The sequence below is a fragment of the Borostomias antarcticus genome, assembly GCF_949987555.1.
Source record: "Borostomias antarcticus genome assembly, chromosome: 4".
NCBI classification, from domain to species: Eukaryota; Metazoa; Chordata; class Actinopteri; order Stomiiformes; family Stomiidae; genus Borostomias; species Borostomias antarcticus.
Genome location: NC_140237.1, coordinates 6,363,390 through 6,377,492, shown reverse-complemented (window position 1 = coordinate 6,377,492; position 14,103 = coordinate 6,363,390). Strand labels below are relative to the sequence as shown.

The 14,103-nt window shown below is 46.9% G+C and overlaps 1 protein-coding gene across 1 annotated transcript; it reads left to right on the top strand.

The window, feature by feature from the left end:
• LOC311308107 (troponin I, fast skeletal muscle-like) lies at positions 1-1,629 on the top strand (the record flags this gene model as incomplete). Its single annotated transcript, XM_084437043.1, has 6 exons — positions 1-8; positions 115-151; positions 446-574; positions 745-834; positions 1,002-1,178; positions 1,552-1,629. 6 exons carry the CDS (start codon positions 1-3, stop codon positions 1,627-1,629), a joined length of 519 nt encoding a protein of 172 aa, XP_084293169.1.
• Between the last annotated feature and the right edge of the window lie 12,474 nt (positions 1,630-14,103).

Below are 14,103 nucleotides of genomic sequence, written 5' to 3'. Positions count from 1 at the left end.
ATGTCAGAGTAAGTGATGATAATGTTATTGTTCAAGAGAGGGTTTGTCATGGCCAGGTCCATTAGTATCACAGCTGACCTCATGGTATTCTTTCTTCCCTACATGTCTCTGAAGGAAAAAGATGACATCGAACCGCAAACATCATCTGAAGGTAAGAAGTCATAGATGTAGAGACACAGTATAAAGAGACAACATGGTTGGTGATATGAAACATCCCTCATGGCCATTTATGATTACCAGATCCCTAGATTAACATATTCCTGGTCTTCATCACAGAACTAATACCGTACATGATTAGTAATAGTGTACATTTTTGCATTTGTCTATCACTTAAAAATATGACTTAATCACCAACCAAACAAGAATAGGCTTGGATCACCGTGCGATCGGGGACAGTCACTGTATGACTGGCCTCACCAACCAATCCATGTGTTGTTTCTCTAAGAGCCTGATGCTCCAGATAGGACAACGTTTGTTGGAGCAAGAGGCCATGGAAAAGGAGGAGGAAAAGCAGCAGTACATGGAGGAGAACTGCCCTGCTTTCTCTAACCCTGGAAGTATGCAGGAGCTCCAGGTACTTGTCCAACTCTAGAAACATATACAGTATCAGTCTGGATAGTATAGTATGTTGAACATATGTCCATGTATATCTCTGTCAAATGAAAGGTTATTAAGGTGCAGGATTAGAAACTGGAGCCTCTCCTTCACTTGTTTTCCGTCTGTTTCTCTCCTGTTTCTCTTCAGGATCTGTGCAAAAGACTCCATCAGCAGATTGATGCTGTTGACGAGCAGAGATATGATATAGAGAGCAAAGTTAGCAAGACCGATAAGGAGGTATAGCTTCTTTTCATCCATCTAATAGGAATTAAGTTTCATATCCTTCAGTGTGCGCCATTCTTCATACTGAAAGAAACACATCCAAGTCATCTAATGAGATTACCATTAAGAGCTGTAAATAAATAGAGGGCATTTGCTAAAAGTGCATTTATGTCTCTGGCCAGATTGAGGATCTGAGGATGAAAGTTCGGGAACTGAATGGCAAGTTCCGGAAGCCTGCCCTGAAGAAAGTGCGCATGTCTGCTGAAGCTATGCTTGGTGCTTTGCTGGGCTCGAAACACAAGGTGTCCATGGATCTGAGATCCAACTTGAAACAAGTTAAGAAGGAGGTCAAAGAAGAGGTGGGTACCAAGTATTTTGTCAACCAATGTACAGTAGGCCTACAGATGCATCTCACTCACATTAGGGGAAAAATACTTCATTTAAAATGTGAAGTAGGTAATACAGAGGGGATCTAGCCAGGCTGATCGGCCAAAAACATACAACAGCCTGGTCAAACTATAGTTTTAACCAGAGTCTGTTCAAACTGTAGTTTTAACCAGAGTCTGTTCAAACTGTGCTTCAGCAAGACTATAGAGGATCCCATTTTATACTTATCATAAAATAAAGGAGACATTCCCCGGACAGGCCGTTCCATTAGCAAGATGGTTATTACTTTTTAAATAAACATGAGCATAATTCTGACTCTTCGGTGTTTCTGTTACTCTCCATCAGGACAAAGAGTCTGTGGGTGACTGGCGCAAGAACATTGAAGACAAATCAGACAGAAAGAAGATGTTCCAAGCCTCTTAAACAGGCCTCCAGCTATAGCTAGATGATTTTTTGCTTATTTGTTTGAACTTTTGTTCTCTGTGTGACAAATCCATTTTGATGACCAAGGATTAGTTACAAACATTGATGCTAGTTACTGCGCAGTCTCTGGATTATCATGCTTGCCACATTAAAAATAACCTGTACAGTTTTGTATTTAATCCTATTTCAATTCAATTTCTGAAAATAAATGATTTAATGGATAAATATTTGTATAGCACATGGTGTTTAGCATGCATTTATGCGGCAGTCCAGTCCAGATAACTGCATTCATTGTAGACTACTTTACACTGCTTCATGCTTCAAGATTACAAAAATTGACCTGAAATCGAATGTGGTTCACAAAACCTAAAATCAAATTCACTTGTCAAATCATATTCACTTGTCAAATGAAAATTGTATTCTCAGTTATGTATGAGTAAATTGTTTATCATTACACACATCTTAAAGATGGCACATTTCCATCAGTATATTCATTATAAGGACTGATTAATGAACCCAACTGCTGAAGAGGAGGCAACACAGGTCCTACTTTATGTTGACAAGTGTGTTGTGCACTTTGGGGTTTGCTTTCCTGTGACTCTCTATGCAGAGCCTGTGCAAGAATCTGCACCACCACTTTGACAAGGTGGTTGAGGAAGGATATGACTTGGCAACCAAAGTTGGCAGACGTGACAAGGAGTATCACATTTTAAAAATCTTTCATTACCTCCGCCCCAGCGACAGTGCAGGGCAAGAGGTAATGTTTTGGGTGGCATCATGCGTCTGTGTGTTTGTGTGTTTGTTAGCAGGATTACACAAAAACTACCGGACCGATTTTCATGAAACTTGATGAAAGGGTGTAGCATGCTCCAACTTAGAACCCATTTAGTTTTGGTGCAGATCCGAAGCACAGGACTGCCCATTCACTTCCATTCATTTTTTGGATTATGATTACGCAAAAACTACCAAACAAATTTTTATGAAACTTGGTGGAGGGGTGAATCACCTTAGAACCCATTACGCAGATCCGAATAACGGGTTGGATCCATGAATGAAAACAAAACGAAGCCAGCTCCCTGTGTGGGGCTGCTAGAGACACGGGGTCTGGACTGGGGTGTGCGGAGGGAGAGCCCGGAGTGCACTGCACTCCCCCCTGTGGTTGTGACCACAGGGGGGCGCCACAGCGCTGGCAAAAAAAAAACACCCATTCACTTCCAGTCATTTTTTGGACTAGGATTACACAAAATGAAAACAAAACTTGCTACCTGTATGAGAGTACTAGAGACACAGGGTTTGGACTGGGGTGTGCAGGTGGAGAGCCTGGAGAGCACCCCACTGCTTCCCGCTGACTGTGACCCAAGGGGGGCGCCACAGAGCCGGCAAAATACAGGCAGCCATTCACCTCCATTCATTTATTGGACCAGGATTACGCAAAAACTACCAGACTGCTTTTCATGAAACTGGGTGGAGGGGTGCAGCATGGGCCAGTTTAGAACAAATTACATTCTGGCACACATGGAACCAGGAAATGCATTCAGGGGCGGAGGTCTGTGCTCTCTGAGCACCATGTCTAGTTCTTTATATTATGTGTGTGTGTGTGTGTGTGTGTGTGTGTGTGTGTGTGTGTGCGTGCGCACTAGGGGTGTAACGGTACATTAATCTCATGATATGATATGATACACGATATTGGGTTGACGATAACAATACGATACGATACACTAAGGGCAGGTGCGAAGCGTTGCAGTAGCGCTGCTGTTCACACCAATAGTGCGTTTCTCCACATTTCTACTCCACTACACTTTGTGAATTTAGAGCTTAACTGTTGTAATATCATGGAGAGGCCTAGAGACAAAATATGTGTTTGTTATCAGCGTTGTGTAGCCAGCGTTCACTGATATACAATAAACATATGACAATATTGTTTTCATCTTGACGATACGTATTGTGACGTTTCTGTATCGCGATATATTGTGGCACGATATATTGTTACAATCCTAGTGCGCACGTGTACGTATGTGTGCACAGTTTGTGTAGTGTTGTGTTAATGGAATTGACCATGTACTGTATATCTCCCTGGTCAGATTGAGGATCTAAAGATTAAAGTGCAAAACCTGAAGGGCAAGTTCAAGACGCCTGCCTTGAAGAAAGGGTCTGCTGAAGCTATGCTTGATGCTCGCTGGCCCCAAACACAAGGTGTCCATTAGATCTGAGGTCCAGCCTAAAACAAGTCAAGGGGTTGGTCAAAGAAGGTGGGTCTGCCAAGTCTGTCATTACTATTCAGAGAAGGGGCATAGTTTTGTCACAGTGTAGCAGGATTAAGACCCGAGTGCAGACAAAATGAGATAGTCAAAGACAGCTCAGTGATTTTAATGAAACAGTCCTGGGAGCAGGAAACGATGAGACAACAACTCAAACATCCAGAACAGAAGGTTATCCACAGAAACCAACAACCACAGGGAAACCCACAGGGTGAATGAACCCACAAAGAGACAAGCGTCTTGGCTGGAAGTTAAAGAAAGGCTGAAAAGGGAAACAAGGTACAGATGGGTCTGAATCATAATGAGACAATGGAAGACAGTTGAGCAGAACTGGATACAACCACAGAAAACCAGCAGGGGGCGCCAAGCGAGAGTGAACACAGAACACAAGGGCTGGCGAGGCTCTGGAACAGGGCGGGATGTGACAAAAAAGAATAGAAACAACATCCACTCAAACACCCAGGGACATGTCCGTCTTACGGGAGGGACACGCGTGGGCAGGAGGGACAGTCTCCGTCACCAGGGAGCAGGACAGGGCAGGACTGGTTTATTAACTAGAGCCAACAGTATCACCACATTCACTAGCATTTTACATTTTACAATGAGCTTTTTACAATGGTACTCAAACATAACAAACAAGTCTCCCCTAACTTGAAAAAAAAAACGACTGCTGATTGGCCTAAGGAGGATGAGGCTGCTGATTGGCCTAAGGAGGATGAGGCTGGCAGGATAGCAGAACATTTGAATCAGAGGCTTAAGAGGACCTCTAAAGGAGTTAGTCTCATGAATCCATAATGTCCTCCAGTACTGGACTGTGTCCAATGTGTCCCCCAATTATTCCTGCATTTAGACTGTATAAAAAATAGTAGAAAGAAATATTTTTGCATTACATTGTGTGTGTGTGTGTTTGCCTACTACTGCAGCATGCCACACCCATACTCCTGCAGCATGCCACGCCCATACTCCTGCAGCATGCCACACCCATACTCCTGCAGCATGCCACACCCATACTCCTGCAGCATGCCACGCCCATACTCCTGCAGCATGCCACACCCATACTCCTGCAGCATGCCACGCCCATACTCCTGCAGCATGCCACACCCATACTCCTGCAGCATGCCACACCCATACTCCTGCAGCATGCCACGCCCATACTCCTGCAGCATGCCACACCCATACTACTGCAGCATGCCACGCCCATACTCCTGCAGCATGCCACACCCATACTACTGCAGCATGCCACACCCATACTACTGCAGCATGAAGCAACAACCGTGGGGATGGGACTTAGGCTGCCAATCAATTGCAGTCTGTTTCAAGAATGGATAGCTACTAGAGACATCATGCACATGTTTTTGATTGAGAGATGTAATAAATGTCTCTGCCTGGCTGGCGTGTCAGTGAGAGCTGTGTGGCGGAGATAAGACTCTGAAGGATGCACCCTGTTTACCTCCATACACAACGTCAACATGAGTGTTTACACTTACAACCTTATCTGTAGGCTGAATGACACCAGGGAACGTGTTGCCGTTGTGTGACCATGCAAGTAAACACACAGTTGTGTTTTACGTTACAATGAATGCTTTGGCGCTCAGCCATCAAAGCCTGATAGGAATCTGACCACCAGCCCCGCCCCTCCATCCACCTCCCCTCACTTTTCTGTCCATCTTCCCGTGGAAGCCCCCTCACCCCCTACAGGGGCATGGACATTCATTCACCTGGTTCCTGTGGAAGCCCCCTCACCCCCTACAGGGGCATGGACATTCATTCACCTGGTTCCTGTGGAAGCCCCCTCACCCCCTACAGGGGCATGGACATTCATTCACCTGGTTCCCGTGGAAGCCCCCTCACCCCCATGGACATTCATTCACCTGGTTGCAGTTTCCTGCTACACCACTTTGGTGCCACATCTGGTCACGTACAGGTTTATCTGCAGGACACGCCTCCTACATGACATGACACACCCACTATTACAGGACACGCCTCCTACATGACACACCCACTATTGCAGGACACGCCTCCTACATGACATGACATACCCTCTACTACAGGACGCGCCTCCTACATGACATGATATACCCTCTACTACAGGACACGCCTCCTACATGACATACCCTCTACTACAGGACACGCCTCCTACATGACATGATATACCCTCTACTACAGGACACGCCTCCTACATGACATGATATACCCTCTACTACAGGACACGCCTCCTACATGACATGATATACCCTCTACTACAGGACACGCCTCCTACATGACATGATATACCCTCTACTACAGGACACGCCTCCTACATGACATGATATACCCTCTACTACAGGACACGCCTCCTACATGACATGACATACCCTCTACTACAGGACACGCCTCCTACATGACATGATATACCCTCTACTACAGGACACGCCTCCTACATGACATACCCTCTACTACAGGACACGCCTCCTACATGACATGATATACCCTCTACTACAGGACACGCCTCCTACATGACATGATATACCCTCTACTACAGGACACGCCTCCTACATGACATAACACACCCACTACTACAGGACACGCCTCCTACATGACACACCCTCTACTACAGGACACGCCTCCTACATGACATGACACACCCACTACTACAGGACACGCCTCCTACATGACACACCCTCTACTACAGGACACGCCTCCTACATGACATGACACACCCACTATTACAGGACACGCCTCCTACATGACACACCCTCTACTACAGGACACGCCTCCTACATGACATACACACCCACTACTACAGGACACGCCTCCTACATGACACACCCTCTACTACTGGACACGCCTCCTACATGACACACCCACTACTACAGGACACGCCTCCTACATGACATGATATACCCACTACTACAGGACACGCCTCCTACATGACATGATATACCCTCTACTACAGGACACGCCTCCTACATGACATGCTATACCCTCTACTACTGGACACGCCTCCTACATGACACACCCACTATTACAGGACACGCCTCCTACATGACATGATATACCCTCTACTACAGGACACGCCTCCTACATGACACACCCACTATTACAGGACATGCCTCCTACATGACATGATATACCCTCTACTACAGGACACGCCTCCTACATGATATACCCTCTACTACTGGACACGCCTCCTACATGACACACCCACTATTACAGGACACGCCTCCTACATGACATGACACACCCACTATTACAGGACACGCCTCCTACATGACACAGCCACTACTACAGGACACGCATCCTACATGACATGACACACCCACTACTACAGGACACGCCTCCTACATGACATGACACACCCACTATTACAGGACACGCCTCCTACATGACACAGCCTCTACTACAGGACACCATATTGCCATTCTCTACACTCAATCCATCCATGCCTGCTCCAGACCCTCTCAGAAGGGCCCTCTGCCAGCCTTATCAGAAAACACACCAGTCCAAAGCATCAGTGTTGACATGTGGATTTGAAAGACTTGCTGTTGTAACCAGTAACCAGATTACAGAACATGGTGCTGCTAATTGGTCACTATCATTTTTGTCATGTCTGCCATTCTTAACAGCGACGGGTAAGTTTATGGTGTTTAAGGTTAGGGTGAGGGGTGAGGGAGAGGTGTGGTGTGTGTCATGCAGTGAGGGGGGGCATGTCCTGTAGTAATGGTTGTCCCAACTAGTCTGCGAGTTCACAGACTAGTCGAGTCGAATAATCACACAGATTATTCTCCCTCTGGTCACTATATTCACATTTATTGTTGAGTCCAATGACTGGTGCTACTAATAGCTACATGGACATATTCATTTTACAGATAGCCGGTACAGTAGGTAGGTACACTAGCAAAAACATAAAGTTTTTGAAACTAATTGAAAACCTACTACCACATGATGTTAGCCCACATCCTGATGTTATATTTTGGACAGCCAAGACTTAAACCGTTTTCCTCCACAAGATGGCATGATATGAATAAGTATTGTATGCTGTGCTGTAAGTACACTTTCACTTGCACACACACACACACACACACACACACACACACACACACACTACAAGCCATAAATCACAGTGTGTCGATAGCTCTCTTCTCAAATGTCATGTGATTTAAATGGAACATATCATCACCTGCCACTTAATGTACACATGTGCACTTTCTCCATCTAACCTCTTTTCTCTTCTCCTCTTTTCTCTTCTCTTCTCTCTCTCTCTCTCTCTCTCTCTCTCTCTCTCTCTCTCTCTCTCTCTCGAAAGCATTATAACATAACATGAGATGAGTTTCAAATTGATTGAGTGACTACATTCAGGACCTCTCTCTTCTTCTCTCACATTCATTCACACACACACACACACACACACACACACACACACACACACACACACACACACACACACACACACACACACACATACATTATGGCCAGTTTGACTGTCTTATAGGTCAAGGTTGTTCTAGGCTCAAACAGTTGTCCGTCCTCTTTTGCCCCTGCGTTCTCTTCCCTAATCCCTCTTCCACTCAGCACTGTCTTCAGTTACAGGACCTCAAGGTCTTCCAGTAGAATTCTCCACCATGAGGCTCCCCCTAAGTATATCTGCCCAGTCATGGGCTCAAGACGCTGGCTGAATTCTTCAAACGCCTATCTTTGGCGTAACAGACCTTCAATGTGACCAGTAGCTACTTCCTGGACTATTACTCATAGGATGTCAATGTACAGTAAGGAACACTGTCACAAAATGACATCATGGATAAAGTTGGTGTTGGTTGTCTGATAGTGGGTTTGTGTGGATGAAGGTTTGGTGCTGTGTTATTTATATGCTGCTTATATAGATAGAAGTCTGAGTTGTGTTGATTGAGTTATTAACAGCAAAAAAAACAGCAAAGCTGCTTTGTAAATCACTGTATTTGAGAAGAGGATTGACTGTCTATCATAAGGTTCTACATACTGATACTGACGTTTCCTCCATCACCACTGGGACTCCGCCGCTACAGCCACAGACCAGGCCAGACTGCTACAGCCACAGACCAGGCCAGACTGCTACAGCCACAGACCAGGCCAGACTGCTACAGCCACAGACCAGGCCAGACTGCTACAGCCACAGACCAGGCCAGACTGCTACAGCCACAGACCAGGCCAGACTGCTACAGCCACAGACCAGGCCAGACTGCTACAGCAACAGACCAGGCCAGACTGCTACAGCAACAGACCAGGCCAGACTGCTACAGCCACAGACCAGGCCAGACTGCAGCGTCACCTACTCCTCTGAGAGGGTGATCAGCTGCAACCTGCCCTCCCTCCAGGCCCTGCACAGGGCCCTGAAGCGGGCTAGAAAGATTACAACCGACCGCTCCCAGCCCGGACAACTGACCCCTCCCAGCCCGGCCAACTGACCCCTCCCAGCCCGGCCAACTGACCCCTCCCAGCCCGGCCAACTGACCCCTCCCAGCCCAGCCAACTGACCCCTCCCAGCCCGGCCAACTGACCCCTCCCAGCCCGGCCAACCGACCGCTCCCAGCCCGGCCAACCGACCGTTCCCAGCCCGGCCAACTGACCCCTCCCAGCCCAGCCAAAATCTCTTCGTATCAACCCATCCCCTCCCGGGTCTATCACCGCTGCAATACTTGCACAAGACCTGTGATTGTCCTGCAAATGTCACCCAGCACACACACATGTCCCGTCACACACGCTGTATACATAAACATCGCCCACACATTCCACTTTGTCCACTCACTGGACTGTTTATACACTGATAGCGCCCTGTTTTGTTTTTTTATGTATTCGTATTTTGTACTGCTCATTTACACTGTCCTGTCTTTACACTGTCCCATCTTGTCCCCGCACCCTGTCCAATGTTGTCTCCATGTTATGCACCATGACCTAGTATGTTGTAAACTACCAAGCAATAAACTGATTCTGATTCTGATCCCACGAAGTAATGAGCTCAGTTCCCCTCTGTACCAGCAGGGGGCATATGCATGCTCTATAGACTCAATCTCGAAACTAAGTCTGGTATTGCCAGACGTGCCAGACGTACATCATACGGACAAATGTGTGCTCATCAATAAACACACACACACACACACACGCACGCACGCGCACACACACACACACACACACACACACACACACACACACACACACACACACACACATGTTGACTTAACCAACTTTGGGGACATTGCATTGACTTTTACATTCATTTCATATCCCCTTACCCTCACCCCAAGACTAACCCTAACCTTAGTTCCTACATTCACACATTCTTTTACCCCAACCCCAGCCCTGACATCCTAACCCTGTCCCCAATTTCACATGAACCCCAATCAATTGGTTTCATGTTTAACATTTGTCCCCAATGTGGCTTGAATCCAGAACACACACACCCACACACACTCACCCCCCCCCTGCCCACACAATGTGGATGGTGATGTTTATGTAACACAACACAGATCCTCCTCTCCCTTCCTAGATCCTACTCCCCCTTCCTAGATCCTACTCTCCCTTCCTAGATCCTACTCCCCCTTCCTAGATCCTACTCTCCCTTCCTAGATCCTACTCTCCCTTCCTAGATCCTACTCTCCCTTCCTAGATCCTACTCTCCCTTCCTAGATCCTATTCTCCCTTCCTAGATCCTACTCTCCCTTCCTAGATCCTACTCTCCCTTCCTAGATCCTACTCTCCCTTCCTAGATCCTATTCTCCCTTCCTAGATCCTACTCTCCCTTCCTAGATCCTACTCTCCCTTCCTAGATCCTACTCTCCCTTCCTAGATCCTCCTCTCCCTTCCTAGATCCTACTCTCCCTTCCTAGATCCTCCTCTCCCTTCCTAGATCCTACTCTCCCTTCCTAGATCCTACTCTCCCTTCCTAGATCCTACTCTCCCTTCCTAGATCCCACTCTCCCTTCCGCAGATCCTCCTCTCCCTTCCTAGATCCTACTCTCCCTTCCTAGATCCTACTCTCCCTTCCGCAGATCCTCCTCTCCCTTCCTAGATCCTACTCTCCCTTCCTAGATCCTACTCTCCCTTCCTAGATCCTCCTCTCCCTTCCTAGATCCTACTCTCCCTTCCTAGATCCTACTCTCCCTTCCTAGATCCTTCTCTCCCTTCCTAGATCCTACTCTCCCTTCCTAGATCCTCCTCTCCCTTCCTAGATCCTACTCTCCCTTCCTAGATCCTCCTCTCCCTTCCTAGATCCTACTCTCCCTTCCTAGATCCTCCTCTCCCTTCCTAGATCCTCCTCTCCCTTCCTGCCCTCGCTGGTTGTTTTGTAGAGGAGTTTCTGATTAGATGATCTCTGTGGTTCTTGGCTGTGTTCCTATGATATCAGTCAGTGAGAGAATGGGTCAAATCTTCCATTTTGACAAGTGTCGGTTTCCTCCCACTGTCAAAACAATGTGACATCATCAACCCTCCCCTCCCACGATGGAACATGGATATTCCTTTATTGGTTTACTAGGCTACATGAAAGAAAACATGGAAACATTGACCTTATGTGATCTCCAATCTAACCACAATGGGTGATACAGGTGAATCACAAGAGTTGCAGAGGTACAGTATTTTACCGTATATCCAGACCAGTGTTGTGGAGAGGGAGAGAGTGCGGGGGGGGTGTACCAGTGTCTCAGGACAGGGGAAGGAGGGGGAGGGGGAGGGGGAGGAGGAGGAGGAGGAGAGGGAGAGAGTGGGGGGGGTGTCCCAGTGTAACAGGACAGGAGGAGGAGGGGGAGGAGGAGGAGAGGGAGAGAGTGGGGGGGTTGTCCCAGTGTGACAGGACAGGGGAAGGAGGAGGAGAGGGAGAGAGTGGGGGGGGTGTCCCAGTGTCACAGGACAGGAGGAGGAGGAGAGGGAGAGAGTGGGGGGGGTGTCCCAGTGTCACAGGACAGGAGGAGGAGGAGGAGGAGAGGGAGAGAGTGAGGGGGGGTGTCCCAGTGTGACAGGACAGGGGAAGGAGGAGGAGGAGGAGGAGGAGGAGAGAGTGAGGTTTTTGATGCTGAGGGACATGAGGGCGACCAACACCATCTCTCTCTGTGTTTCCCCTCAACCTCAACCATCACCTGGTCTCTCAACCTCAACCATCACCTGGTCTCTCTGTGTTTCCCCTCAACCATCACCTGGTCTCTCAACCTCAACCATCACCTGGTCTCTCTGTGTTTCCCCTCAACCATCACCTGGTCTCTCTGTGTTTCCCCTCAACCTCAACCATCACCTGGTCTCTCTCTGTGTTTCCCCTCAACCTCAACCATCACCTGGTCTCTCTCTGTGTTTCCCCTCAACCTCAACCATCACCTGGTCTCTCTCTGTGTTTCCCCTCAGCCTCAACCATCACCTGGTCTCTCTGTGTTTCCCCTCAACCTCAACCATCACCTGGTCTCTCTGTGTTTCCCCTCAACCATCACCTGGTCTCTCTCTGTGTTTCCCCTCAACCTCAACCATCACCTGGTCTCTCTGTGTTTCCCCTCAACCTCAACCATCACCTGGTCTCTCTGTGTTTCCCCTCAACCTCAACCATCACCTGGTCTCTCTGTGTTTCCCCTCAACCTCAACCATCACCTGGTCTCTCTGTGTTTCCCCTCAACCTCAACCATCACCTGGTCTCTCTTAGGAAAGTACAGGTGAGAGTGGCTGGAGGGGCAGGGAGGGAGAGAGAGATGCAAGAAAGAGAGACAGGTACAAATACAAGCTGATTGTAAGTAGAGATGGTGAGAGGCCAATAGAGAGAGAGGAAGAGAGAGGAGAAAGAGATCAGTGTAATATATAAGTTAGTTAAGACCGCTACATCAAAACTTCCAAATTAAAATAAAAAAGCTACTGTAGGTAGGAAACAATGAAGCTAACATGCTCTGTGAGGTGAGGACCTAATTGAAAACACGTGTTGAAATGAATGCAGAAGTGTGACCCACCCTGGCTGCTATGTCCCCTCCAGGACGTACTAGGTGTGCACGTGACCTCATGCTTCTACACACCATTCAAACTATTACAAATAAAAACTACTTTTCTGTTTCTGCATACATACTACCAAAGCCAGTCAAAGCCAGACAGTTATGACACACTGTTATATTATCTTTATAAATGTTAAGGACAAGTCCAAATGTTTTAAGCCAAGGGTTTTGGAAAGGACAAATGGATACAAAACTATTCTCCTCTGACCACATCCATCTGTGTTACCGTGTGCGTCTCTAGTATTACTGATGGAGTATTTCCCATCTCTAGTATTACTGATGGAGTATTCTCCCATCTCTAGTAATACTGATGGAGTATTCCCCATCTCTAGTATTACTGATGGAGTATTCCCCATCTCTAGTATGACTGATGGAGTATTCCCCATCTCTAGTATGACTGATGGAGTATTCCCCATCTCTAGTATTACTGATGGAGTATTCCCCATCTCTAGTACTACTGATGGAGTATTCCCCATCTCTAGTATTACTGATGGAGTATTCCCCATCTCTAGTATTACTGATGGAGTATTCCCCATCTCTAGTACTACTGATGGAGTATTCCCCATCTCTAGTATTACTGATGGAGTATTCCCCATCTCTAGTACTACTGATGGAGTATTCCCCATCTCTAGTATTACTGATGGAGTATTCCCCATCTCTAGTATGACTGATGGAGTATTTCCCATCTCTAGTATTACTGATGGAGTATTCTCCCATCTCTAGTAATACTGATGGAGTATTCCCCATCTCTAGTATTACTGATGGAGTATTCCCCATCTCTAGTACTACTGATGGAGTATTCCCCATCTCTAGTATGACTGATGGAGTATTCCCTATCTCTAGTATGAATGATGGAGTATTCCCCATCTCTAGTATTACTGATGGAGTATTCCCCATCTCTAGTATTACTGATGGAGTATTCCCCATCTCTAGTATTACTGATGGAGTATTCCCCATCTCTAGTATTACTGATGGAGTATTCCCCATCTCTAGTATGACTGATGGAGTATTCCCCATCTCTAGTATTACTGATGGAGTATTCCCCATCTCTAGTATTACTGATGGAGTATTCCCCATCTCTAGTACTACTGATGGAGTATTCCCCATCTCTAGTATTACTGATGGAGTATTCCCCATCTCTAGTACTACTGATGGAGTATTCCCCATCTCTAGTATTACTGATGGAGTATTCCCCATCTCTAGTATGACTGATGGAGTATTCCCCATCTCTAGTATTACTGATGGAG